At 40.4% G+C, this 27,570-nt stretch overlaps 1 protein-coding gene across 1 annotated transcript in view; it reads right to left on the reverse strand.

Annotated features, from left to right (window-relative positions):
• The window catches only part of si (sucrase-isomaltase), a 59,805-nt gene that overhangs the window by 23,302 nt on the left and 8,933 nt on the right, over positions 1 to 27,570 (reverse strand). Inside the window, exons 10-24 of the mRNA XM_026192202.1 lie at positions 25,851 to 25,982; positions 25,472 to 25,591; positions 22,264 to 22,377; positions 21,978 to 22,062; positions 19,343 to 19,460; positions 16,349 to 16,520; positions 14,975 to 15,091; positions 13,488 to 13,642; positions 11,975 to 12,059; positions 5,707 to 5,763; positions 3,607 to 3,731; positions 3,322 to 3,410; positions 2,996 to 3,045; positions 2,453 to 2,635; positions 408 to 542 (exon numbers count right to left, since the gene is read on the reverse strand). Coding sequence (XP_026047987.1) covers positions 408 to 542; positions 2,453 to 2,635; positions 2,996 to 3,045; positions 3,322 to 3,410; positions 3,607 to 3,731; positions 5,707 to 5,763; positions 11,975 to 12,059; positions 13,488 to 13,642; positions 14,975 to 15,091; positions 16,349 to 16,520; positions 19,343 to 19,460; positions 21,978 to 22,062; positions 22,264 to 22,377; positions 25,472 to 25,591; positions 25,851 to 25,982 — 1,737 coding nt within the window. The remainder of the gene's footprint in view (positions 1 to 407; positions 543 to 2,452; positions 2,636 to 2,995; positions 3,046 to 3,321; positions 3,411 to 3,606; positions 3,732 to 5,706; positions 5,764 to 11,974; positions 12,060 to 13,487; positions 13,643 to 14,974; positions 15,092 to 16,348; positions 16,521 to 19,342; positions 19,461 to 21,977; positions 22,063 to 22,263; positions 22,378 to 25,471; positions 25,592 to 25,850; positions 25,983 to 27,570) is intronic.

Raw genomic sequence — 27,570 nt, forward strand, 5'->3', positions numbered from 1 at the left:
GAAATAAAGTTTCAAGACTGACACCATCAAATCACCAAAAGGCTATGTTTAAGTGTCAATTGTTAGGAAGGCAACAAATCAAATGTTCAAACTGAGATATTGTCATTGCATTTCTAATATGTGCTAACTTTGAATTTGATGCCAGCAACAGGTTTCAAAGAAGCTGGGTAAGTGTAAGTGTTTGGGCATTGATGATGCTCATTTACTGCAGTTTTGAAAGCAAAATGTTTATCCAAATATGCTTCATTTGGATTTCTGCTGGTCTGCATAGTAGTATTTGCCATATAATGAAAGCATTTGCACTTTTCATCATTTACCTTTAACACAGAATTCCAACTATTTGATAGAAAAATTAAATGATATGTGTATGTTAGCCTACGACATGAGAAATTCAGTAGGCTACTTACATCCCAGATACAGCCTCTGGCCTCGCACTTAGCCTGATCTGCATTGTCCTCTGGATGACAGTTAATACGTAGTACTTTCCACTCTACCACATACGTCTCCCCCAAGATCAAGTCAAGGTTCTGCAGGGTCAGCACCTGTGGATTGGATAAATTTTAAGGAAGGAAAGTGTTTGTGCAGGGATTACAGAAGCCATTGAGAACAAAGCCCAGATCTGCCTGGCGATGTGACTGTGTCATCTTTATGACACATCGGGATGTGGACAGCATCACCGCTGCTAGCATTGCTAAGGTTAGCCAAAGTGTCCACACTTTTTTTTTCTATTTTTTGTCTATTATGTCTATTTTTTTCTCTTCTTTACATCACTAACAAGTTAGTCACCAAGAACATCCCTAACATACAGTAAGAATGAATTGTTTAAAAATCAAATAAAGTAATCAAATAAAACACATTTTAGCTTCCAGGCTGACTTGTTTAATATTGATTTATATTTTAGTGTGTATGAAACTAATGATCTTTAGCAGCTGTGAGCTATGTTCATTGGTCAGACTAGGCAAAAGGAGACTGATGAACATGACAAACCAGAATTTAGGTTTAACAGCACAGATGCCTTTAACACGCAGAAAATTATTACAACTCAGTGTCTTGTGATAAATGTAAGGTTGTGCCCGTGACCAAGGAGACCTCAAGGATTTACACAAACACTGCCACAGCTACATATACTTGATAGTTGTTACGGCCCTAGCAGGGCCTCCTCCTGAAGGTGCCTGTGTGGGCGTGTCCCACTACCTCCTACCTGAGATGCCACCTTTCCCTCCTGTACAGCTGACTCCCATCAGCAATTAAAGGTATTTAAGCCCAGAGCAGGGTGAGCTCTGGGCCAGAGTGCCATTTTGTGTGGGTACAGCTAGTGAGCTGAGTGTTTCTGCGGTAGTTTCCAGCTAGTGAGCTGTGTAGTGTGTTGTCCAGCTAGTGAGCTGTGTAGTGTGTTGTCCAGCTAGTGAGCTGTGTAGTGTGTTGTCCAGCTAGTGAGCTGTGTAGTGTGTTGTCCAGCTAGTGAGCTGTGTAGTGTGGTTTCCAGCTAGTGAGCTGCGCTTTCCTTTTGACTTTTTGCTTTATTTGACCAACGCCTGAGTTTTGTTTGTGTTTTGTTGGTGTTTTATGGTGATAACGGCTTGTCCGTCTCTTTTAGTTGAATAACTTCAATAAAACTGTTTTATTTAACTGTTTTGCCTCCCTGACTCCTTTTTCTGACCCGGTCACTTTTGTTGCTTCCCCCTTAACGCCTAGACACCCCCCCCCCCCCCCCCCCCCCAGGGGAACGTAACATAGTGTATGTACATGCAGTTACTTTTACACACACACACACACACACACAACAAATCTAAAAAGTACTGCTTAAAGCGTCTCTCGACACTTTACAGACTCTTGCCTTTTTGCTCCTAATCCTGGGCACTTATTGTAGAATCATTGCTCTTAGTTGTTCATTTTCACTCTTTTTTTCTCTTTCTCGTAATGACATGCCCCCACACACTCTCACAGATGTTTTTTTTTTTTTATGATTTTCACCCAATGTAAATTGTTAACATTTGTTACACTTAGAGGCTAACCTTGAAGTGAACAATAATGGTTTCATTCCTGGTCAAACTGAAACAAATGACAGAAGTGTGGCTGCTGTAGAAGTCATCCATTCTGCATCAGTCATGCAATACTAGAGTCTGTGCTTTCTTCTTCTTATTAATATATTAATTCATTGATTGATAATATTGATATTGATTGTTTCCATTAACTACTCACTAAATATATCTGTCATATATGTTGCTTGTTTGTCGATATTAGATTAGAGATTTTCTTTTTATTATTCCTATATTTGATTTTTTTACTCAAAAAATGGTTTCTGCTGCTGCAGATCACCTATAGTCTGACAAAATCTACATTCACGTGTGTTATAAATAAAGACTGTGTGACAAACACAAACAAGAAAAAAAAACAATAAAGGTTGCTTCTTTTTTTGCATAATTATGTCTAGAAACATGCTTGTATTTACCTTCTTGGCTCCATCGTAGTCTATATTGTTGTTATCTAATATTGTAGTAGTGTTTGTAGCATCAACATCAGTCACAGAGACGGATGCGGGGACAGTAGGTACCCCAAGGATAATAATGTTGTCAAACTTAAGGTTGTTTGGGTCATTGTAACCATTGTTGGTCACCTGCATCGTCAGTGTTCCCTACAAGACAGCAGACTATGATTATGACACAGTCACATAATTTGACCTTCTAAAAATGATCCCAGATTTGCAAATTGAAAACACACACTAAGTTTAGTGCCATGCACCCCAGAGTAATGTAATGTAACGTAATGTATACATTAAACATCCAATTTAGTCCTCAGTGCAGTTTAAAGCATAAAAAACGTTTGATCCAGCAATACTTTAGCATCCCAACATTGGTCAACCATGAGTGGTAAAGTGGAATGAAAAAGTCAAAATTCTTGGGTGGTTTTGAACTTTAGACTTAAGCTCAGATTGAAAGAAATATTTTGGCTCAATTTGAAAGAAAGGATGTATGAACTTGTGTGGGAAAGTTACCTGGGTAACAGTGAACTTGTAGTGGATGTAGTTGCTATTCTTAACTGTGTCTGTAAAGAGAAGCACACACAGAGCTTTATCTTTGTCACAGCACTTGAACACAAATGATGCATAGTTACACAGCAAAGTGTAACAGCTTCAGCTTGTTGATACGTATGAGCTAACTGAAAGTGATTGGCTAATATCCTTTTTTTGTACTCAAAAAGATAAGAACTTTCATTTGATGAAAAAAAAACGTATCCAGAATCCAGTCAGTGGTAATAGCAATACACAACATACTAGCAAACAGACAAAAAAAAAGAAAAAAAGAAAAAAGGAGACAATACCTCGGGAATCACCGTCATCCCAAAATAGCTCTCCAGCTGCGCTGTCATGGTCATCAAGAGCAATGATCAAACCCATGGGATTACGCCGACTAGTTAAATATACATAAACACACATAAAATTACAAATAGCGTTCACATGAATAAAACAAATGCACCAAATGTAAGAATACAACGTTTGCCATTATGTACATGTTTGTGATAATCTCTGTGTGTGTGTGTGTGTGTGTGTGTGTGTGTGTGTGTGTGTGTGTGTGTGTGTGTGTGTGTGTGTGTGTGTGTGTGTACCTGTATGTTGTGGTGACATTAGGCTTCTGTGTTGGGAGGATTGCTCCACCCCTGATGTGTAATCCAAGCTTCTCTGCTGGTAGGTACATTTCAACATGCCTTTTGCGGTCTCCCACTTGTTCCATCTGATCAGAAGGATAGCAGAATAAAATATTAATTTAACTGAATTCCCTCTTGTGGGCAAAAGAATCTATGCGATGCAGACTGTTTTTCCTTTTTACTGAAAAAATATAATTATTTTTATACCATACATATGTAGGGTATGTAATTTTAATCACTTTTTACTTCATCGTATTTAATCAGAGTTCACCGATCTTTTAAATCAGTTAGTCATCATCAGTAATTGTTAATCAAACTCTAGTCTCATACTATAAGCAGAGCGCGGGGGGGGGGGGTATTCACAAATGAGTATGTAAACACATGCAACAATTATGAGGTGACCACCCTGTAATTTATAAAAGACAACTGATTTGGAAACAAACTAACACTGGGCCTTTTGTGAGGGTGTTCTCCTGTCTCACCCTTGACAACAGGCCTTATGAAATCTGGATGTTAAACTGGCTTTCAAAATATTATAATGATAAACTTCACATTTCTCTCTGTCTCTCTCTTTTTAAACGTGTCCCTCCATTCATCTCTGGTCCAGTTAGAGCTCAGCTGTTTGATCCCCTGAGGACTAAATCCTCAGAGCAGCCTAAAACTATTTAACAACAAAAATCTCTTCCTTTTCTCCTTTTTACTTCCTTCCTTCACCGTGTCCTGTTTTTTCTCTTGTGATGCTCTAATTCTTTTTTTTTTATCCTGTTTCCTCCATTCCCACTGAGCTCTATGTGAGGGTGTGTCCGGGTGTGCATGTGTCAGTTTCTGTGTGTGCGTGTGTGTCATTTTATGCAGTACAATATGGGCGTGTGTGTGGGCTAGAGTTAGTGGAGCATCTATAAGCAATTTCAGATCTTATCTCCCCCTCACTGTCTGCCTTAAGGAGGTCTTCTCTAGCCCTCTCTTCTCTTTCTCCTCTTAGTCTTGCAATCTTCCTCTTTTCTGCATACTGTAATTTTCATTTCTGTTGCCTCTTTCTCATCCTCTCTATTGTTTATGCTTTCCTCTATCTCTGTGTAATTGCGCTAGCCATCCTTTCCCCTTTCTTTTCATTCAACTCCCATCCCATCTGTTTTGTTCTCATCCGAGTGCTTCTCCAGTATTTCTTTGCTCTGTAACTTGTTTTTCATGGTCATTTTCACTACATCATTGCTCCCCCACCCTTCTATCCTCCTACCCAGATAATCACAGGGGACCAACCAGGACAAGGGGCCGGCAGTAAGACAGCCAATCTAATCGTTCATCTGATCAGTGGGCGCTTTACATCGCCACTGTGACGGCTAAATAAGGTCCCAAAGGAACTTAACACCTCTTTTATCTCTCTGTCAGGGAGATAGTCTCTCTCTTTTCTTCCTTGTCCCCTCTCTCACTCTTTGTCCTCATTCCTACTCTGTCTTATCACTTTAGTCTCTCAGTCTCAAACAACAACTTGAGGCATCAACTTTCATGTGACAGGTTGTGCTTTACATGTTTTTGTGACAAATATAACATGATAGTGATAAGCGCCCCCCCCCAAATCTATCTGATTTATTTTGATTACAAGGCTTATTATGTTAATTCAGCTCAATGAGATTTTTAAGGAAGCTGTTTTTGATTGAGAGTGTATTATATTGAAGATATTCTATTATTTTGCTTCCCTAAATGGGATTTAAAAACTGCCTATACTGTGATGTCTGAAGTTAAAACCCAGCTTTCCTGCATTGTGGGTTATACACAGTTTTATGACCATCAAACCATAAAAAGAGTGCAATTTATGAATTTGCACTTAACTTGGACAACCTCCAGTAAGCCTCTGGTAGTTACCTTTGCTATTAAGTAAAGTGAACATTTCAGCAAGAATTTAAAGAATTGTGGTTTCTACAAGTGTGTAAATTAATGTATACAACTCCATTAAAGGCAGTAGTTGTGCTACTTTACAAATACAGTTACAGACCCATACATCTAACAGATAGTTGTGCTACTTTAGAGGAAACATTTCCAATGAGGAAAAAATATCCTTACCGTCTCGTAGTCGTACCACCGAGCATCAGGTAGATATGCCGACACCTTATCCACACCCTACAAAAAACACAAGAACACAACACTTGCATGACTATCTATTTGCATCTCCAGAGAAAGTGCCTCGAATAAAGTGAGGATAAAGTGAGGATAGCCCTTTCTGCTATATATAACTGCAACTTAATTGTAAAAATGAAGATAAAATGTCCCCATCAAGTAAACATGTTCTTAAATTGCCTATCATCCAATACAAAGTTTCCACACAGGCCTTGTGACATTTCAGTCTACAATACTATGATGTAAGAGACGATGGGAAAGACGGCATCAAGCAACAACTGATAGGTGACAGCCTTTGATGGCTTAAGGTGGTGGACAGACGGGGGCAATCAATAGACGAGCACCAAGCCTTTGATAGCATTGTCACTTCCCTGTTCTTTGTGACAGTGCAGAACAGAGGGAGAGAGAGAGAGACATTCACAGGGGGCACAGCTAAAGAAAGCGCAAACTACAGGTCCTTCTCAAAAAAATTCTATATTGTGAAATACAGTGTGACAACTGCACAGGCCAAGGCCTGTCACAGGCACTGATGGCAAAAGCATCTCCCTTCCAATTACTCTCTCACCTCCTCTCTCTCTCTCTCTGTCTCTCTCACGCTGTCCTTTTTGTGGACTGTTAAGGTCTGTCATTAGGAACATGAAATAGGGGATTCAGGAGGACAAGAAGAATAGTGGCGAGGCATATTTAAACAATGACAAATAACACCAAATTATTAAATTTGAGAAGTAAAAGAAAAAAACAGGACATAGTAAAAGAAGAAAGACTAAAATATGATCAAATATATAAAAATAATGGCCTGCTAACCAAATTAAATGACTTAACACCCCCTTAAGGGCCACAGATTCACACTTTGACGTAAATCACCAGCCACAACTGCTGCACAGCCTGTAGGATGACAGCCTGGGGAAATGGATGCTCCCCCTATACCTCGTTTTCTGGTGTCGGATTTGCTCGCGGCTCCTATCACTCACACCACTGACTAACGGGAAGGGACTGCAGGACTTAGCATGGTTGCTAACTGCGTTTGATAGGGAAACAGCACGAAGCCTGTATCCTTATTTGGAGCACTGAATCTCAGTTAGCTATAAGGTAAGATTTGATCAGGTGAGCCAAAGATTCATGCTGGCAGAATGATCAGATGGCAGCTGAATTAAATGAGAGCAGCAGAGAGAGAGAGAGAGAAAGAGAGGGAGAGTATGAGACACAGAGTGAAAGAGAAGTGGGATGAAATGAAATGGGATCACAAGGGTGAGTAGACAGCAGCTGATTAAGAGAATGCAGATGAGACGAGGGAGCCAACGTTTGATGAAAGGATGAGCTGAAAAGAAAAAGGGAGAAACGGGCATGAGAGTAGAAGTATGGATGAAGACCAGAGGGGATGACAGAGATAGAGTGCAGGAGATCTCTTCAGTTTATCACAGAGATCAAGGTTAAAGCATTGATTGATCTGCATGATGGAGAAAGCATCATTAGAGAAATGGATAGGCAAGTAGACAAAGTAATAAATAAAGAACAGATAGAGTATAGTAGAGAATAGTTAAAAAGGTGAGTGTAGAATATCAAGGGTTGTTAAAGATCATCCTTTGACCCTTGATGATATCTCTTTATATTGCCCTTCAGAGCATGACACAGCCGTCACATATAGTGAGCATACTCTTGCCACCCGAATCCTTTTGAAATTGCATACAAGAGGACAAAAACACTTCGACGACACTGCAATATAACCCTTCTTAAGCTGATTAATCACATGAAAACAATTTTCATGGTAAAAGAAAATTTACTGTTTTTGTCTAAACAGACAGAAACAGGGGCATCCATTAAGGCGCCGGGCTCTGTACCTGAACATTATTTGCATGGCATTGTTTTCCAAAATGGTGAAACGAAAATTTAGACCCTTTTGTAAAAGTCATAACCTTACATAAATGATAGTACAAAAGTTTTAATGTCCATGTATGCATAAATAACTATGCAGACTGGTCAGGATCATACACTATATTGCCAAATGTTTTCACTTACACATCCAAATGACTGAATTCAGGTGCTCCAATCCCCTCCATGGCCACAAGTGGCCACCTATGCATGCTGACTAACTCTACAAATATTTGTGAAAGGATGGGTTGCTCTAAGAAGCTCAGTAAATTCCAGCGTACTGTGAAAGGATGCCACCTGTACAGCAAGTCCTGTAGTGAAATTTCACTCACTATAAAATATTACACAGTCAACTGTTAATGGATTTAAAACAAAGTGGAACCAAATGGGAACTACAGCAATTCAACCATGAAGCGGTAGGCCATGTAGAATCACAGATGCTGAGGTGCACAGTGTGCAGAGGTCACCAACTTTCTGTAGAGTAAATCGCTACCGACCTCCAGACTTCATGTGGCCTTCAGATTATCTAAAGCAGCGGTCCCCAACTCCCGGGCCTCGGACCGGTACCGGTCCGTGAGTCATTTGGTACCGGGCCGCGAGAGTTGAGGCTCAGGTGTGAAATGTATGGTTTTCAGGGTGTTTATCGGTTTTCAGCATTATTTTGTTATCGTTTTTATCTTTAACTCGGTCTTCATGGGTCTTTTCACATTGTTACACCCCGGCCTAGGCAACCGGGGTGCAACGTAGAAAAACAAAGATAAGGAAAATAAAACCACGAAGGCTCTCCACCAAAATCCCAAAACGAAAATATCCCATGACGAAAGTATTAACAAACCCATTCACAACTATTTACAACAGACTATTTATTTACAACAAAAACACCAAACTATTTACAACACGGCGGAGATCGCGACCATGACACACTGAAACACAAGGCTTAAATACATAGAAGGGGCAATCAGGAAAATGGACAACAAGAGGGAAACACAGCTGGGGCAAATTAGAACTGACGAGACAGGGAAAACGTAAACTGAACACACTAAGATAACACAGACTTTCAAAGTAAAACAGGAAACACATAACAGTCACGCCAAAAACAACACACTGACAACACCGAAACGTAACAGTTCCCCCCACCCAAAAATCAAACATTTAACACCAAGTGAAAAGTTTGATCCAGACAGACGAAGCCGATGAAGGCTGGAGCGGTCCCACTGACCCTCCAGCAGACGACGAAGGCTGGAGCGGTCCCACGGACCCTCCAGCGAAGGCGGATGAAGGCTGGGGCGGTCCCACGGACCCTCCAGCGAAGGCGGATGAAGGCTGGGGCGGTCCCACGGACCCTCCCCTCAGCGAAGGCAGACGAAGCTGATGAAGGCTGGAGCGGTCCCACTGACCCTCCAGCAGACGACGAAGGCTGGAGCGGTCCCTCGGACCCTCCAGCGAAGGCAGATGAAGACTGGAGCGGTCCCTCGGACCCTCCAGCGAAGGCGAATGAAGGCTGGAGCGGTCCCTCGGACCCTCCAGCGAAGGCAGACGAAGGCTGGAGCGGTGCCTCGGACCCTCCAGCGAAGACAAACGAAGGCTGAAGCGGTCCCTCCAACGGACCCTCCAGCGAAGACGGACGAAGCTGACGAAGGCCGGAGCGGTCCCACCGACCCTCCAGCAGACGACGAAGGCTGGAGCGGTCCCACGGACCCTCCAGCGAAGGCGGATGAAGGCTGGAGCGGCCCTCGGACCCTCCAGCGAAGACAGACGGCTGAAGCGGTCCCTCCCTCGGACCCTCCAGCGACGGCGGACGGCTGAAGCGGTCCCCGGGCCCTCCAGCGATTGGACGAGCCCCCATATGTTACACCCCGGCCTAGGCAACCGGGGTGCAACGTAGAAAAACAAAGATAAGGAAAATAAAACCACGAAGGCTCTCCTTTCTCTGGGGTTTTGGTGGAGAGCTTTAGTTTTTTTTCTCGTGTGTCTTTTTCTTATCTTTGTTTTTCTACGTTGCACCCCGGTTGCCTAGGCCGGGGTGTAACAACATGTGTTATGAATAAATCTTTTTTTCGTTACCGGTACTGGTTTTATTTTGTTGTATTTTTCCGCAACGCCTTAAAGGCCGGTCTGTGAAAATATTGTCGGGCATAAACCGGTCCGTGGCGCAAAAAAGGTTGGGGACCGCTGATCTAAAGAACAGTGGAATGGATTTCCATGGCTGAGCAGCTACAGCCAAGCCTTATATCACCAAGCGCCATGCAACATATCAGATGCTGTGGTGTAAAGCATGCTGCCACTGGACTAGGGCGCATTGAGAAGTGTTCTTTGGAGTAACGAGTCACACTTCTGAGTATGGATTTGGTGGTTGTCAGAGACCAATACTTGTCTAACTGCATTGTGCCAACATGATTGCTCACCATTGCACAAAGCAAGGTCCATAAAGACATAGATGAGCAGGTTTGGTGTTGAAGATCTTGACTGGTCTCCACAGAGTCCTGACCTCAACCTAATAGAACACCTTTGGGATGAATTAGAGCACAGACTGTGAACCAGGCCTCCAACATCAGTGTCTGACCTCCCAAATGCTCTCCTGGAATAATGGTAAGCTCTCAAACCTTGTGGAAAGCCCCCCCAGAAGAGTTGAAGCTGTTATAACTGCAAAGGGTGGGCCGACATCATATTAAACCCTATGGATTAAGATGCGACATCACTCAAATACATATACATATGAAGCCAGATAAGCAAATACGTTTGGGTATAGAGCAGTGGCCCCCAACCCCCGGGCCTCAGACCGGTGCCGGTCCGTGAGTCGTTTGGTACCGGGCTCACAGTTGAGGCTCAGGTGTGAAATGTATAGTTTTCAGGGTTTTTATCGGTTTTCAGCGTTATTTTGTTGCCGTTTTTATTGTTTACTCGGTTTTCCTGGGTCTTTTCACGCATGTTATGAATAAATTTTCTTTTTTTCGGTACCGGTAATAGTTTTTTTTTTGTATTAATCCGCGACACCTTAAAGGCTGGTCCATGAAAATATTGTCGGGCATAAACCGGTCCGTGGCGCAAAAAAGGTTGGGGACCGCTGGTATAGCATGTACGCTTAAACGCATGACCTCTATAGGTCAGGCTCTGGAAGATGACCCTATTTACCCAAAGTAACCCTGCAGTTCTTCCCAATGCCACCTACAGACAAAGACAACATTGTAAAGCAAATGTTTAATCCAACTCCTGAATAACTTTACCTACTGTAAATTTATTCAAGGGCATGTCTTCACCATCACAAGGAAGGTCATATTTTCCCCTCCTTGGAGGACTTCTAAACATTTCTCTCTGTTCAATTATCAGGGCACTTTGATGGAAAGCACATTGCTTTTAAAGAGAAGGGAAATGAGCAGTGAGTCATAATTGATGCCCCAACACACCCACTGATAATGGATGTCTTTTTATCCTATCCTGTTTCCAACTGCACAACAGCAGTTGAATTGTGTCTCTGGCTGTGAAGGCATCCCAAATAGGTGCATTTGTCTTGGTTCACAAAAATAACATCCAGCACAGTTGCCTCATGCTTCTTCCTTTCCTTTCCCTATACTCTGTAAGACGTAAACTCTAAAGCATCACAAAGCCCCCCCCCCCCCCCCCCCCCCCCCACGCACACACAGTTCTTGTATTAGAAACTTTTTTCACAATTACACTGATTGAAGTTACTTCATCCTCAGCCCGACAATGAATCCAATTCGCTTTCCACTATTCTGTAATTCACGAGAGGCCGCACTAAATTGCTTATTATTCAGGCCACTTTGACATGACCGCAATCACTGCATATGCACACATACATATGTGCCTACAGGCACACACATTTACATATGCAGGCAGCTGCACGCATGCACACACACACACACACACACACACACACACACACACACACACACACACACACACACACACACACACACACGCACACACGCACACACCAAAACCCAAGCGCACAGACACACACACACACACACACTGAAACAAACACAAGAGTACACACTCTATCTACACTTCTAATCTGCTCGTAATGAGGTCAGTGCTCTCATTAGAGCTCAGAGAAAAGAGGGAGGGTATGGAAGAGAGAAGAAAGAGGGATGAGAGTAGGGGAGGGCAACAAAGAAAATCCCATGTCATGTTTTCCCAGTGGAGGTCACGCTGTGTGCGTGTGTGTGACTGTGTGAGTGAGTAGCTGTTCAGCTGCAAGACATGTTTCTCCATTTTCTATGTACATTTCTTTAAGTAATGTGTATGATGTCATTTTGACCAAAGTATCTTCATATGTATATGTATTCTGTTTCTGATATGTCTCTCTCTCTGTGTTTTAACTTACTGGATCCAATACAGGTGTGATGAGCAGGTATTTTCCCCAGAGGAACTGGCGATCTACTGTCCAGGTTGCGCTGTCAGAATAGAACCTTGGGCAAGGAAGAATATATATTAAATTAGGCATCTTTGTCATTATGCTGTGTCCAGCCAAAATGTAATTAAACTACAGACCGTACATTTTATTTTCCAGTTTATGGTTTAGAAAAGCTTTAGGATGTCTATGCTTTGTTACAATTCTAAACTTTATCTTAACATTAAATTAATGTTCACCCTTTGATTTTTCCAATTTATTAGTTCATGTCTTACTAGATCACATTTTCCATGTTTTACCCTGGTTGGCTCATTTAAGCTGTGTGGCTACTAATCTCCAATCCGTTTCTTTCTTTCGTAGAGTCATGCATATACTTTACAACTTGTCACTTGGATGCCATTATGTTTTGTTAATGCCCTTGGTGTCTTTTTGAATGGTGAAAGGGATGAACAGTTGTACTGCAACACGGTCCTTGTGCTTCTCGCTATCTGTTTATCATGTGGTTTGCTAGTTGTCTGATTGCCAAAACATTTAATTTTTCTTGTGCTTTTTAAAAATAAAACCACTCAAACAGGAGTGTATTCACTCGATTTGGAATTGCTGTCTTGCCAAGGTCTTAGTTTCTGTTGGCATGTTGTCCTTTCATTCATTGCCAGTGACATCACTTTTTAGTTTATAGGCCAGGGTTGCCAGGTTTCAGCTACTAGCTTTCAGGCACTTGGAACAGAGCTTTTCACTATGTAAAATTGCTCATTTTCTTTCTTTAGGAAAAAAAGGAAATCAAGGAATTTTTGTTTTTGCCTGCCTTGACAGTTGTTTATACTGTCTATTTCCGTCTTGGTGGGAGTATTTGTGGACAGAGTTATGGTATAGTAGCATCAGGTTGTTTGGATAACCAGGGAGTTATCCAAACAACATGATGCTAGTCTTCTCTTTGCTCCTAGATACACCTTCAGAGGTACTGTGACATCACCTATGACCTTGCAGATGATAATGTCACACTCTTCTGTGGCATCAGAATGATGGTAGTGACCAAGACAAATGCCCTATTATTGAATAAATTACTTTGCTTGTATGCAACTAGCACAGTGCCCACTGTCACAGGAATCACAAGGACATCAACAAATATGGATGTCACCATCGTTGGAGGTTGATTTATCAACTATGTTGTGTGATCTGGTCATTAGGAGGTCACAGCAGTGTAATATCATCTGTGATCTGTCAGATGATGCCAAAGTGACCTAGCTGAGATGAAAAGACATCCACTCCTCAGAACGCCCCGGTTTAGTACTGCACTTACTGAAGTCTCCAGCAATACACAGTATGAAGTATATGAGAAATACTTTTGGAAGATTTAAGGTTTTGGTGGTTAGGAATAGGTATTTGTGAGTTATGTCCACAGGTGAATCGAAGCAACTGCAGTTTATTTGTGTCGCTGTTTGAATTGGTAGCATAATGACTTAACTCAATAGTAGATGGGACTTACTCATGCAGAACAGGACGTACAACAGTCTCTCCTGCAGTGTGGGCTTTGTAGAATAGCGTGTAGAGGTAAGGCAGAAGTGTATAACGTATGTTCAGGTAATGTTTGGAACTCCGGACCAGTGCTGAGTCAGCACCATATACAGCTGGATCCTGAGGCTGGAGACAGAAAGATGGAGTAAGGGAATGGTGTTAATGAACAAGAAATAATAGAGAAAATAAAACACATATTTGTCCATTAGTTACTGAAAAACAATGGGAACGAGGGAATATGTTTGAGCAAGAGAAGGAAAGAAAATCGCTGAAATTAAAGGAAGTGAGTGACGATAAAGCAGTAAAGAGGAGGGATGAGAAAGTGGAAAATTACCATGAGCAAATACACATTAACCTTAATCATAATGAATAACCACAAAATTACCTTTACATTGGAGCAATCTAAAAGTACAGTTTATAAAGACAAAGAGCAAAAGAAAAAAATAAATGAAAAAGTGAGAGAAAGAAACAGAGGTATGATGTTAATTTGATGACAGTGGTAAGTGTGGTAAGTGTGAGGGTGATTAGCTGCTTACAGGCCGTGGTCCTCTCATCTGGCTAATCATTTATGCCTGCAGCAACTCTGACAGTCTGATGAAAACTCATTTGTGTCTGTGTGTGTGTTTGGACTATCTGTATGGGATGTGATGAGCGCCATGATTAGGGCAAAGCAAAGGTCACACTTTAGCTGTCTTGTTTAGTGGAAATTGTACATCAGATTCATCATCATCGTGTCCCTGTCTTCAAGCAAGTACTATCACCAACCCCCACCCCAAACGGAAAATGTTGTGGGAGCATCAGTTTTCATGCGATTCAATAGTGTAGAATGATTTTTCGCATAAGCCATTTGTGTTCATCTGTATAAATAGCTCAGTGGCAATATAAGCACTCTTCTAGGCTCAGCAGGCGCCTTCCCTGTGTTTCTCAGTGACATTAAGCCACTGATCTGACCTGTGACATTTAACGTTTTAGCCTGCTTGTTAAATATAAACATAATTTTTACTCTGTTAATATTACCACCTGTTGAAAATCATTGTCACTGAAAATGAATACTGACTCTCTTCTTGAAGAGCGATTGTCCAGTCAGAAAGTTAAGAAAGGCAGTCAGTGCAATACTGCAGCTGATGTGGAGAATCCACCATATTGCAATAACTTTATGTATATCAATATCAATTCCTTTAAATTTCATTGCACCATTGAGATTGTGAGTAATATTTTATTTCAGACTCAAATGTTGTGTTTTTCAGCAGCTTGCATCCTCAGTGTTAAACACAGATTCAGCTGTACTTGCACCAGTGAGGTGATAATCTCCACGGCTACAAAAAGTTTTTAACTGCTCGGATTTCATAGCACCTATACAATGTTATAGAATAATGTGTATACCCTGCAGTACTTTGCACCAAACAGCAAAGTTGTAATATATAGATTGACAATCTAATATAATAAATCTGGGAGTACCTTGTACCCCTCAGCGTTGTGGTTCCGACTGAAGGGGTAGAAAGCCCCGACCTGCATCCAGCGACGACACAACTCCTCAGTGGAGTCATCAAAGAAACCGCAGATGTCAGCTCCAATCTGAAAAACATTTACAATGACATTTAGCCAAAACCTACAGGTTCAATTCTAACAACATCCTAATATTGTTATATCGGAAAAATCAAACTGGAATAACATTTAACTAACTCTGATAAAACTTGAACTTGAAAACAAAAGATCTCTAGATTACTAATGTTTCATTATGGCCTGGTTAAAAAATGGTCCAACTGTAAGGTTAACAAATCTCTTGTAGCACCAGTGTGATAACTGCCTTTATATTTATCTTCTAAAATGCCTCTCTTCATGCTGGCTCCATTTAGTGAGGATTTACTGGCAAACAGTAGATGTGGGTTGTAATCTTTATTTACATTAATTGCTTTCATGGAGTCCAAGAAAGAGACTTCAGTCAAAGGCCAGTCTGCAGAGACTGTTTGCTTTCTATTGTTTACTACCGGCCACATTTTACAACAGCCTCAATGGGAGGGAATCGATCCAAATCCTATTTCTCCTGCTTTCTTTCCGTCTTTCTCTCTGTGTTCGTGTGAGCGTGTGTCTACTGAGGAACCCAAAATCTGCTTGACACAGTCCCAGCAGGAGAAGTTGGCATGTATATATGACTACCTGCTGTGCACAGCTGGAGGAGTGTGCATGTGTGTGTTTGCATGTGCACTGGACTCCCTGTCGTTTTCTTACTGCTGTTTGAAATCTGGAAACTAGCGATACACACAAGCAAGTACAAGGTCCACTCGGTTACTGGCTAGGAGTGTGTTTTCTGAACGTGGTGTTGTTCCAGGAAAGAAAACTGCTGTTGGTGCAGACATTTTAATGGATCTTATTCAAGACACACTTCTTCTTGTCTGCTGTTTGAAATTATGACGGAGCATACATCCCAATGACAACTAAATCTTCTTTAAAAAAAGCAAAAGAGAGAACCATCCAAGTGCCAGAAACACACGCTAACAAACAGATTAAGTTCTATGCCTGGTTCTGGAGCTTTCTGTAGAGTACAAATGATATATATATATATATATATATATATATATATATATATATATATATATATATATATATATATATATATATATATATAGATATATATATGTGTGTGTGTGTATATATATATATATATATATATATATATATAGGTATAGATATATATGTTTTCATTCTTCAATGCTTTGCTGAAGTGAAAATAAAAACTTGAATGGTCATATTTATTTGTCTTATCAAATGATTTTAGCTATTTTGAAAATTATATGACCATTACATGACCTTCTCTGAATGTTTGCTACTCACATAGGGTATTCCAAAGAGGCCAAACTCTAGCATGCCAGGGATAGCCCATTTTATGTCATTCCAGTTGGCACCATTGTCCCCCAGCCAGTGACCTGAATATTTTCCCACACCTGGAAAGGAGGAGCGGGTCAGCAACAGGGTACGGTTTGCTCCAAAAACACGCTGCAGAGCTCTGTGGCAGAGAATTCAACAAGAAGACAAGCAGATGATACAGGGTCATTAAGATAAAAGGACAATGGGACAAAAAAGAGAGCCAGAGAGAGCACAAGGGAGAAACAGATATCGCATGCATATGCACAAACACAAATGATCAGAGAGAAAGATAGATAACGCAAGGAAGCGTAGCCAGAATTGATTTACCACTACACATTAATATTTTATTCAAACAAAATCGAAGCATTATCAATCTCCACGACAATATAAAGCCCTGATGATGTTTACAAAATGTGTCTCCTGCCAGTAATACATTTTAATTAGTAGACTAAGAAAGAAGAAAAGAAATGAGTAGGAAAGCTGACAAAAGAATGATGAGCTAGCTTTAATACCAAAACAGTGCGTCAGCAAGCTCACTTCAGGGAGCTTGTATTTCATGGTCTTGAGTGGGCTGTGTCTGTGTATGTGTGTGTTACCATATATAGGCAGATTGTTTCTTTCGAGTGTAAATGTGGTTACGAGGGTAGTGATGTAACTTCGGAGAATTGACATGAGCAGAGTTTAAACATTAAATAAAAGTTATAAAACATTTGCCACACTGAGGAAAATGCAAGGCTGTGAAATGGTTTTATGAGATTTTTTTGTTAATGATTTTTATTGGCATTCAAGTTAGCTCTTAAAGCTTATGCACTGATGAGTCAGGATACACTAGCAGAAGAATATTACAGTTTTATATTACTTTATATTACTGGCTGCATTGTTAGGAAAATTTGACATCTAGGTTTCTGATACAGATCAGCAGCAACAGTTTTCTTCACCATTATTCTGGATCCACAGTGCTGTCTTAGGTCTACAAATTGTATTAAACCAACCTGTCAAACTGTAACTTTGAATCATGTCTCTTGTAGGGATGGGTATCGTTTAGGTTTTATCCGATACCGGTACCAAACCGGTACTTTTGAAACGGTGCCGGTGCTTAAACTGTGCTTGAACCGGTGATTAAAGAATGAAGAACACAAACTTTGTCTAAAAACCTCTCATGTTCAGCTGTTTTTTTGTAAAAAGATAACAATGTTAGCCTTTTCTGCAGCTATAGGGGATTTATGTTATCACTCTTGGCTGGAAAAAGTGCTTAATCAATAGGGGGGGGAGACACCAACTTTGTCCAAAAACCTCTCATGTTTAACTGTTTCCCACTTTTTCTTTGGTCATTTTAGCCTTTTTGGCCAGGGTGAAGGGAGTATCTGCCATCAAACAAGAAGACAGCCGCATGTAACTACGATGGTGTTTGCTAGTTCACCTTACCTGCATTAATGTAATAACATGGTTAGCCTACTCAACGTAAATTACACACGAACAACATTAAGCTAGTGACCCAGAGAAGAACGGCTGCTGCTGCCATCATCATCCGTCATCATTTCTGCTACACTGGCAGGGCTAGGGGCCAGGACTCTCCTCTTCGGGTTTTTGGGGGATGTTGCTTACTCCGGGACCGATAACAGGCACCACACCAGCAGTAGATGTGCTCGATGTGAGGTCTCGCAGCAAGCTATCAAATACGGTGCAGTTCTCGGCTTTTAAAAAGTTCATCTTAAAGCACTTGTTGCAGGCTGCTGAGTTTGCATCTTTTGCTGTGAAGTACAGCCAGATTTTCGACCTCTTCGCCTTGGGCATTTTTAATCTGTAGCTCTGCTCTAAAAGAACGTACGTACTTGGGCCCGCCTACTACGCTTGCAAAGGTAAAATGATTGGCTGGAATCCAAAGTGTATGACATCTCAGGAAAGTAAGCACCGAAATGTGCGCTGCTTTTCGGTCTGGTTACTACCGTTTATGTCAGAACCGGTACCCATCCCTAGTCTCTTGGTTCTTTAAATGCTGGCTGGCTAGGGAACTTTATTTTATTTTCCCCAGTGTTTTTCTGTCTGCTGAGTATGTTGTCTCTAAGAAGAACTCCCACTGCATTGCGTTGGACTGCAGGTAGTGATGGTAGGCCTTGTTATGCTCTCTGGAGGATCAGCAATGGGCTCAGAGGCCACTGTAATAAGAAATTGCAGTAGGCCAAAAAATGGCTCATACACATCTATGCCAAATTCAGCAAGGTTGCTGAGAACAAGGACTACTGTAGTTCAAGACAATGGAATTGGAGCCCTTCAACAGCATTCAGATAAGGAAATAAGATGAACCAATGCTAACTGGTTAGCAAGTATAAAACATTAATAATAATAAACCTGAGTATGGTGAAGCACTTTTTTATCCCTCCTCAACAGATTGCTGGTACCGACAATATATTTAATACTCCTTTCTAAGTTTGTGCACATAATGGGTCACTAAACTGTTTCAGCGCCAGACTCCAATGAGAAATTCATTCAAACACACTGGAAGCTAGACTCATTAAAACAAGTTTTCGGATTTAACACATTGAAGTCAAGTCAACTGCTCTGGACTTTAGCACAATGGGTCAGTAACATCTGATTCTACAACTATTCATTTAGAAAATTATGTAAATGGTAATGGTAAATGGCCTGCATTTGTATAGCGCTTTTCTAGTCCTTAAGGACCCCAAAGCGCTTTACACTACATTCAGTCATTCACCCATTCACACACACATTCACACACTGGCGATAGCAAGCTACATTGTAGCCACAGCTGCCCTGGGGCGCACTGACAGAGGCGAGGCTGCCGGACACAGGCGCCACCGGGCCCTCTGACCACCACCAGTATGTATATTACATTGTGTATTTTGAGTTTCCCAGAGTCTCAATATACTGAATGGGTGGCAGAAAGTTGGCCTTCGTAGCACAACCTGAACTCTTCCTGTCATTGATTATTGATGTACTCACTTTTCACTAGCCAGCACCATAGAGTACCCGTACAGACTGTGGACATCATAATGGTTTCCCCAAGACTGCTTGGCATCCATACACAGAGTCTTACTGTACATCAAGTTGTCGAGAATGTCTGAGGGAGAGAAAAGATAAAGGAGTGAAGAGCTGGAACAAGGGGTGAGGAGGCATGAAGAGAATACGAAAAAACAGTGATGGTGTTGCGATGAAGTAAAAGGACAGAAAGAATGAGATAGACATTGATGTATACTCCTATAGGATGTCAGAGCAATGAGGAAATGACAGAAAAGAGAGCAATGCAGGAAGATGACTAAGGAGGAGGGCAATAACAAGGATGGCATCAGGGGAGCGTGCCTTTTCCAGTTATGATCATCCTATCTGGGACACAGTCAGAATAAAAGACATGGCAGAAGAGTCATTTTCAAAATTCTTCTTAAGGGATCTACGATTCTAGATGAGTTTTCTAGAAAACCATCTAGGATACACTGTGCATGTACGATGACAATAAAGGGCTTTTCTATTATTATGTGTGCTAGTGTAGCTAATTTATCAAGTTGTGTACAATATTTGGGCGATGACCTGCATTTCTATGGTATCCTTTGTTTCTTTGTATTAAATGCATACCAGTATGACTAGTTTTCACAGAAAAGGCAGAAAATGGGGAAAAAATGAAAATCATTAAAACTTGCATCTTTTACTGACAGGTGCCCATTTTGAATTAGGTAGCCACAAAATAAATAAATAATTAACTTAATTAATAATAATACTAATATTTAATAGATTACTAATTAAAAATTATTATAATTAATTATAACTGCAGAGTTTATAGGGAGTGCAGAATTATTAGACAAATGAGTATTTTGTCCACATCATCCTCTTCATGCATGTTGTCTTACTCCAAGCTGTATAGGCTCGAAAGCCTTGGTAGTAAGCATATTAGGTGATGTGCATCTCTGTAATGAGAAGGGGTGTGGTCTAATGACAACAACACCCTATATCAGGTGTGCATAATTAGTAGGCAACTTCCTTTCCTTTGGCAAAATGGGTCAAAAGAAGAACTTGACAGGCTCAGAAAAGTCAAAAATAGTGAGATATCTTGCAGAGGGATGCAGCAGTCTCAAAATTGCAAAGCTTCTGAAGCGTGATCATCGAACAATCAAGCGTTTCATTCAAAATAGTCAACAGGGTCGCAAGAAGCGTGTGGAAAAACCAAGGTGCAAAATAACTGCCCATGAACTGAGAAAAGTCAAGCGTGCAGTTGCCAAGATGCCACTTGCCACCAGTTTGGCCATATTTCAGAGCTGCAACATCACTGGAGTGCCCAAAAGCACAAGGTGTGCAATACTCAGAGACATGGCCAAGGTAAGAAAGGCTGAAAGACGACCACCACTGAACAAGACACACAAGCTGAAACGTCAAGACTGGGCCAAGAAATATCTCAAGACTGGTTTTTCTAAGGTTTTATGGACTGATGAAATGAGAGTGAGTCTTGATGGGCCAGATGGATGGGCCCGTGGCTGGATTGGTAAAGGGCAGAGAGCTCCAGTCCGACTCAGACGCCAGCAAGGTGGAGGTGGAGTACTGGTTTGGGCTGGTATCATCAAAGATGAGCTTGTGGGGCCTTTTCGGGTTGAGGATGGAGTCAAGCTCAACTCCCAGTCCTACTGCCAGTTTCTGGAAGACACCTTCTTCAAGCAGTGGTACAGGAAGAAGTCTGCATCCTTCAAGAAAAACCTGATTTTCATGCAGGACAATGCTCCATCACACGCGTCCAAGTACTCCACAGCGTGGCTGGCAAGAAAGGGTATAAAAGAAGAAAAACTAATGACATGGCCTCCTTGTTCACCTGATCTGAACCCCATTGAGAACCTGTGGTCCATCATCAAATGTGAGATTTACAAGGAGGGAAAACAGTACACCTCTCTGAACAGTGTCTGGGAGGCTGTGGTTGCTGCTGCACGCAATGTTGATGGTGAACAGATCAAAACACTGACAGAATCCATGGATGGCAGGCTTTTGAGTGTCCTTGCAAAGAAAGGTGGCTATATTGGTCGCTGATTTGTTTTTGTTTTGTTTTTGAATGTCAGAAATGTATATTTGTGAATGTGGAGATGTTATATTGGTTTCACTGGTAAAAATAAATAATTGAAATGGGTATATATTTGTTTTTTGTTAAGTTGCCTAATAATTATGCACAGTAATAGTCACCTGCACACACAGATATCCCCCTAAAATGGCTAAAACTAAAAACAAACTAAAAACTACTTCCAAAAACATTCAGCTTTGATATTAATGAGTTTTTTGGGTTCATTGAGAACATGGTTGTTGTTCAATAATAACATTATTCCTCAAAAATACAACTTGCCTAATAATTCTGCACTCCCTGTAGTTGCCATAGTAAATCATTTTCTACTCTTTATTGAAATATAATTTCTATAGTTCAGGGCCTCTTCTTTGGTATTTTAGTAGCATAATATTCAGTTTGCATTTTAAATGACTGCCCAGCTTTTTCTGGATTTCTTTTTTTCTTTTTTTTCTTCTAAAAGCCACAATTTACAGCTATAAGAACAGCCATGTACGTCAAATGATTAGCATGATCATGGCTCAGAAGATAAAAAACAACATCTCTTACTTGGAATGAATGGAGGGTAGTTGAGGTTGTTTGAAGCACAGCCCTTTGCTGATCCTTGCTTGAAATTAGAGACCTCATTCATGTCCTGCAAGGACATACAGTAGATTTCAGTGAGAGGACTCTTGTTTTGTTTAAAGACGGTTATGAAGTAAATTTTTTTCCATGTTTGTTAAGTTAACACAATTCTTATTATTAATGCTCTTTCTTGGCCCTTGGCCATTTTGACAATTTTCGGTCAGGCCACAACTATTCATACCTCCGTTTTCTGTATTCAAAACTGACTTACAATCCACAGTGCATCATGTTTGACCTCCCTGTAGAATCGCTCATACTCATCCACCCACCAATCTATGCAGGCTTGGCTGGTGTAATCTGGAAATACAGCCTCTCCTGGCCACACCTTTGAGGGAGAGAATGTGAGAAAAAAAACCTTGACTAGTCTACATTAGTTATCATCACTCACAGTTTACAATTCTGGTTCTGTGTAGGTGTAAGTACAAATTTTTTTTATTTATGTGCTCATTTTTTATGCACTTAACATATATGGATGTGAAACATGTCTGAAACAAAGCAGCAATTTAGTCTGCAAAATAATCTATATCAACATAACACAACATCACCAATCAACATAACAGGGCACGATCAGTCAAAATTATGAGCTCTGCAGGAAAAATATAAATGTTCCTATGTAGATGTTGCAGGACCAGTTTAGGGAAGTGGCAATGACAGAAAATAGAGGACAGATGAAATACAGGAGAAGAGGGATTGATGAGAGAGAGATGGCTAAGGAGAAAAGGGATAAAGAGACAAATGAGTTGAGGAAGAGTAGAAAGGAGAGGAGAAATCGATAATGCAATAGAAATCTCCAGACGTGACTGTGTGTTAGAAGTCATCCTTAATGACATGTATTGAGAAAAATGATTAATCCACTGAGAAAGACAGAGTTTTTGTGCGCTTGTGTGTGTATGTTTGTGTGTGTGTATGTGGCTGTATTTCTGTATGTGAACACTCTTGAAGAGCACACTAGATATTAAATCTCAAGGTTGCTCCACTCTAGCTATCTTTTACCTTTACTTCCATGGGCAATAACTTTACAACCTAGTTTTCAGCAAAGACATGAATCATACTTATGTACGCTCATGTGCTTGCAGACACGCACACAGACCCCCCCCCCCCCCCCCCCCCCCTTCCCACACACACACACACACACACACACACACACACACACACACACACACACACACACACACACACACACACACACACACACAAACACAAAGATTTATAGGCAGATGTTTTTGGCAGATGGTCAGAAATCCAAGGTCAAAGCTCATTGATAGTCCCTTGCAGATGCTTTCCCTTGCATCTTTTTTTGAGCCCTTCCTTCCTTCAAGGCCAGATTTTGTCATCTCCAGCTGCGTAGTAATTCTGACAACAGGATATGGAATGTGCTGTCATCTGTAGCTGCATATCTCACTGTTTCTTTTACTGTTTTTATGGTCTTTTGTCTGCCAGTCTGTCTCTCGAAGTTGTTATCCACCTGTCTCTCTTCTCTTCTACCGGTATCAGTCCCTCTGCCTACCTTCTTTCCAAAGTCTCTTTCTACCTCGCATATCGTCTACCCCCTCTTTTTTTGTCTGTATCTGATAACCTATCTATTTTGTCTCTTCTGTTTCTTTGCTTCTTGTGCATGTCTCTGTCACCATGCCACAGTAAGACAGCCAGTCTGTTTCCCTTTACATTTTCATCTAATCCATTATTTGTGTTTCTCTGACTGTCTGCACATATCCCTTTCTCTGTGCATGTTTCTGTCAACAGTTAAACCTTCCTTTAAATCCACATAGGTTTCTTTTAGCTCTCCCCACTGCCCTTTATTTTAACTCTCATCTAGCTTTACTTTTGTGGTATGAACAGAAATGTCCACCTGTTTGAATGAGGTCCTGCTATGATTTTACTCAGGCACTCCAACATGGGTGCCAGGAAAAGCTTTTATCTACATATTTCTCAGCAATTATTATCTATTTTAAAAGCAGAATATATACCAGGTCTGTTTCAGTGCCTACCTGATTACAGAGGCAGCAACAGCAGAGGTTGTTGGCAGAGACACTTGAATGTTCACAATGAGAATACATAGAACTGCATATGTAAATAAACTGCACACAAGTATGGCCACACTTGTGTGCAGAAACAAACCACAAATTACAAAAAAGTTTTTTTTAACCCACACAGCTGGATGCATATAAATGAACGCGGGGACTATGGGTCTTTTCTTTCTACCTTTCTCTGTATTTCTCGCCATTACACATTCACACACAGGCCTACACACACACACACACGCACAGACCCATGGCTAATGTGTGATGTGGTGATGCAGAACTTTTTAAGATTAAGCACTAATGCAGAATCAATGCATATGTTTGACCTGTTATAAACAGGATGGAAAAACTATTAACAGTGGGGCAGGGTCTCGCTGTGTGCATAATCAAAAGCAACACTAAAGAAAGTATTGAGCAAGACATTTTACTCTGCACTTCCACTCTCTTTTTTAAAAAATGTTCTCAACGGGGAAAAAGATCTCTCAATGAATATATTTATGTTCTATGATTGTTCTATGGAAAATTATTTTCCATGAGAACAAACCTGTGACCTTGCATCAAATATCAGCTGATTGTGTCAGTAATATAAGCAGTCCTGTAAAGAGCTATGTGTGCTATTATTGCTTCAATAGAAATTAAGAGGATAAGTAGCAGGAAGGAGCTACTAGTCAACAGAGGTACAAACTGTAGATGAAGTAAAGATATTTGTACTGCTTACATTTTCAAAAAAGATTCATTACCTCTAGAGGGGGGTATCGATTATTTTGCATCATTGCGTGCCTTTCAGGAATTAAACCAGACTGAATCTATATAGTGGGAACCATACCACACACAACCCTACTGGTATATCTACTGATGCTTATATTTAGTTTTTCACATGGCTGCATAAAGTCCTTTATTTTTTACAACTGTTTTAAATTGTTCATAAAAGTTTATATAGTAAAATAAAAGTTTATATAGTTATAGTTCACATAGTTTTGTTAATTTTATTATTAGTTAACCCTTTATGAGTCCCCCAAGGTTAAATAAATAACAGACCATGATGAGTCATTTGGATGCCAGTCAAACTGTTTGACTGTCTGATTTGATCAAAATCTGTTATGCTTTTTTATGTTTTGGGTTAAGCAGCTAAAAGGTTTGAAAGGCTTTATCTTAAAAAGCCAAATTTGATAACTGAAAGAATATGCTAATATATAACCTCTAATTTCATAAGCCTTAAAAGTAGCGGACTCTAAACTGTTTGAAAATAGTTCCCATTCATTCCTGTGTTTAAGTTTGATTGAAAGCACAGCTGAAGTTTCAAAGTTAATTAAGTAATTTTCTTTTTAAGTGAGTTTCCTCTTGTTTGTTGTGTGCATGTAATTATTTAAATTAGGTTTGTGCACAAATGTGGCTCACCTCTCCTATTAGAGGAGTCACTCCATCTGATTCAGTGACCCAAGCATTTTTCGCAGTTCCACGGTCATAGGACTCATACAGAGCATCCCCAACCCTCTTACTAGTGGCTATTGCTGGATCCTGTCATAATAATATAAGTTGAAAACAAATCAGTAAATACATAAAAATTACACAGCACCATTGGCATGAGTTTCAATTGTTATTTGTTGTATCTGATGTTACAAAGATGTTACTGTGTACTGTATTATTGTATCATCACACATTTTATACAGAACTCATATCACAAAATTGCTTGTAATACAAGAATAAGTTCATGTAGTAATATTTGTTAACATGTCCATTACACAAATTATTTTGTGAACAGCAAAGTATTTCTTACCAGGATAAGGATATATTTCTGCCCCTTCTCATGGAGGAATTCAGCAAACTGTGGAAGTTCTGCAAACTTCACCTTGTCATAGGTGAAATCCTTTTTATCCTCCATGTAGTCTATGTCAGTATATTGAATGTCCTGCATAGGGTAAAGAAAAATGCTGCATTGGTATGTGATGTGCATGCATTTTTTTACTTCAGAAATTATATAGGCTAGCATAGCCAAAATCGTTGTCTTTCAAAAAAAGCTCTAAATCTAATAGCATATGAAGTTAATTTACCAAGTTTTATATATGCATTGACCCTTGTGAGTTAATTTCAAATGAGTTTTAGAAATGGGCATTAGATATTCAAAGCTTCTTTTGAAATACAAAACTTTTGGCATGGCTTCTATTTATTAAAATTAAATTTGCATCTTGGATTGCAGTGTAATAGATTCCAAATGTCTCATAATGCCTCCTAAATGTACCCACTCGTGTTTTTTTTTCTTTTTGTGCTTAATTTTGGCACATCTGCTAAAAAGAATCATCATTTTCAGCATTACTTAAATGTGTCTTTCACACTGTATATTTTCATCTTAACATAGCTAGCAAAAGAAATATTGAACATTTGCATAGAGTCTTACTAACAGAAAGACCTCTGATGGACTTTTGGAGACCTAATGTGAGTGCAAACAACTTTGGTAATGTGCTGCTAAACCTTGGGAGGACAATAGCAATGTTAACACAGTCTTCCTTTTTTGCCAGGGTGTGACTTTATGCTTGCTCTCTGTCTGTTGCCTGCCAAAATCTACTTCATATCGATGGAGCAGATGGTTTGGAAGGCTCTGCCAGATCCTTCCTCTAATGGTAATCAGCTCCAGACATATTAGGGAGAATGTGATAATACCCTCTGTGGTCTATCTAATGGTTATCAAACATGTCCCTGAGTACAGCCGGAGAGAAAGCAGCTGCATCCTAATGTCTTTGGATATGAAAAAAGAGATTGGAGATTATAAGAGTGAAATATTGAGATGGGTTGGAAATTTGTTTGCATTTGAGCGTTAGATAAAACAGAGTTCAAATGACATCCTCGACTGTTGCCATCACTGCTGAGTTGTGATAGAGTTAAAATGTTTTATTGGGACACATAAAGAACATGGATAGGAGTCTACCTTAGTAATTAAAGACAAAAATGTACACCATTGCAAAAGACTCGGTATCGAAAAGACTCTTAGCAGTTACCTCTCATGGCTCGACAAAGATAAGCAGTAGGGCTCATTCCAAAGAAAATGCCAACTAGAATTGATATTTACCAAATGTCTCAGAAAGGAATAGGCACTGGAGTAGTTTTAGCATTCAGTTCAGCGTGAATGAGATAATGAAAGGAAGTCGATTGATTGATCTTTGATCACCACTAACATTCAGTGACGTATGAAAAATAGTGATCCCAGGATTGAACCTATATAGCCCAGCAGACTCGCCATTATTTGACAGAAAGCTGGATTACCCTGTGTAAGTTAAAGGCCATCCCTATCATTGTGTCTGTCTGTCGAATTCCTGTTTCCACCTTCGTATCACGTCTCCACAGATAGTGTAGTGGTTAAGGCTCTTCCCTCCGGAACCACACAGTGGTGCATGAGTGCTTCAAATTTAACAAGGGGTGCACAAGGTGAAGTATTGATTCCCCACATTCCCCGACCTCTGAAAGCTTTACAATTGTGGTAGTAGTCAAAGGATTCCCTCTCT

This window comes from Astatotilapia calliptera, chromosome 14 (genome assembly GCF_900246225.1).
Source record: "Astatotilapia calliptera chromosome 14, fAstCal1.2, whole genome shotgun sequence".
Lineage (NCBI taxonomy): Eukaryota > Metazoa > Chordata > Actinopteri > Cichliformes > Cichlidae > Astatotilapia > Astatotilapia calliptera.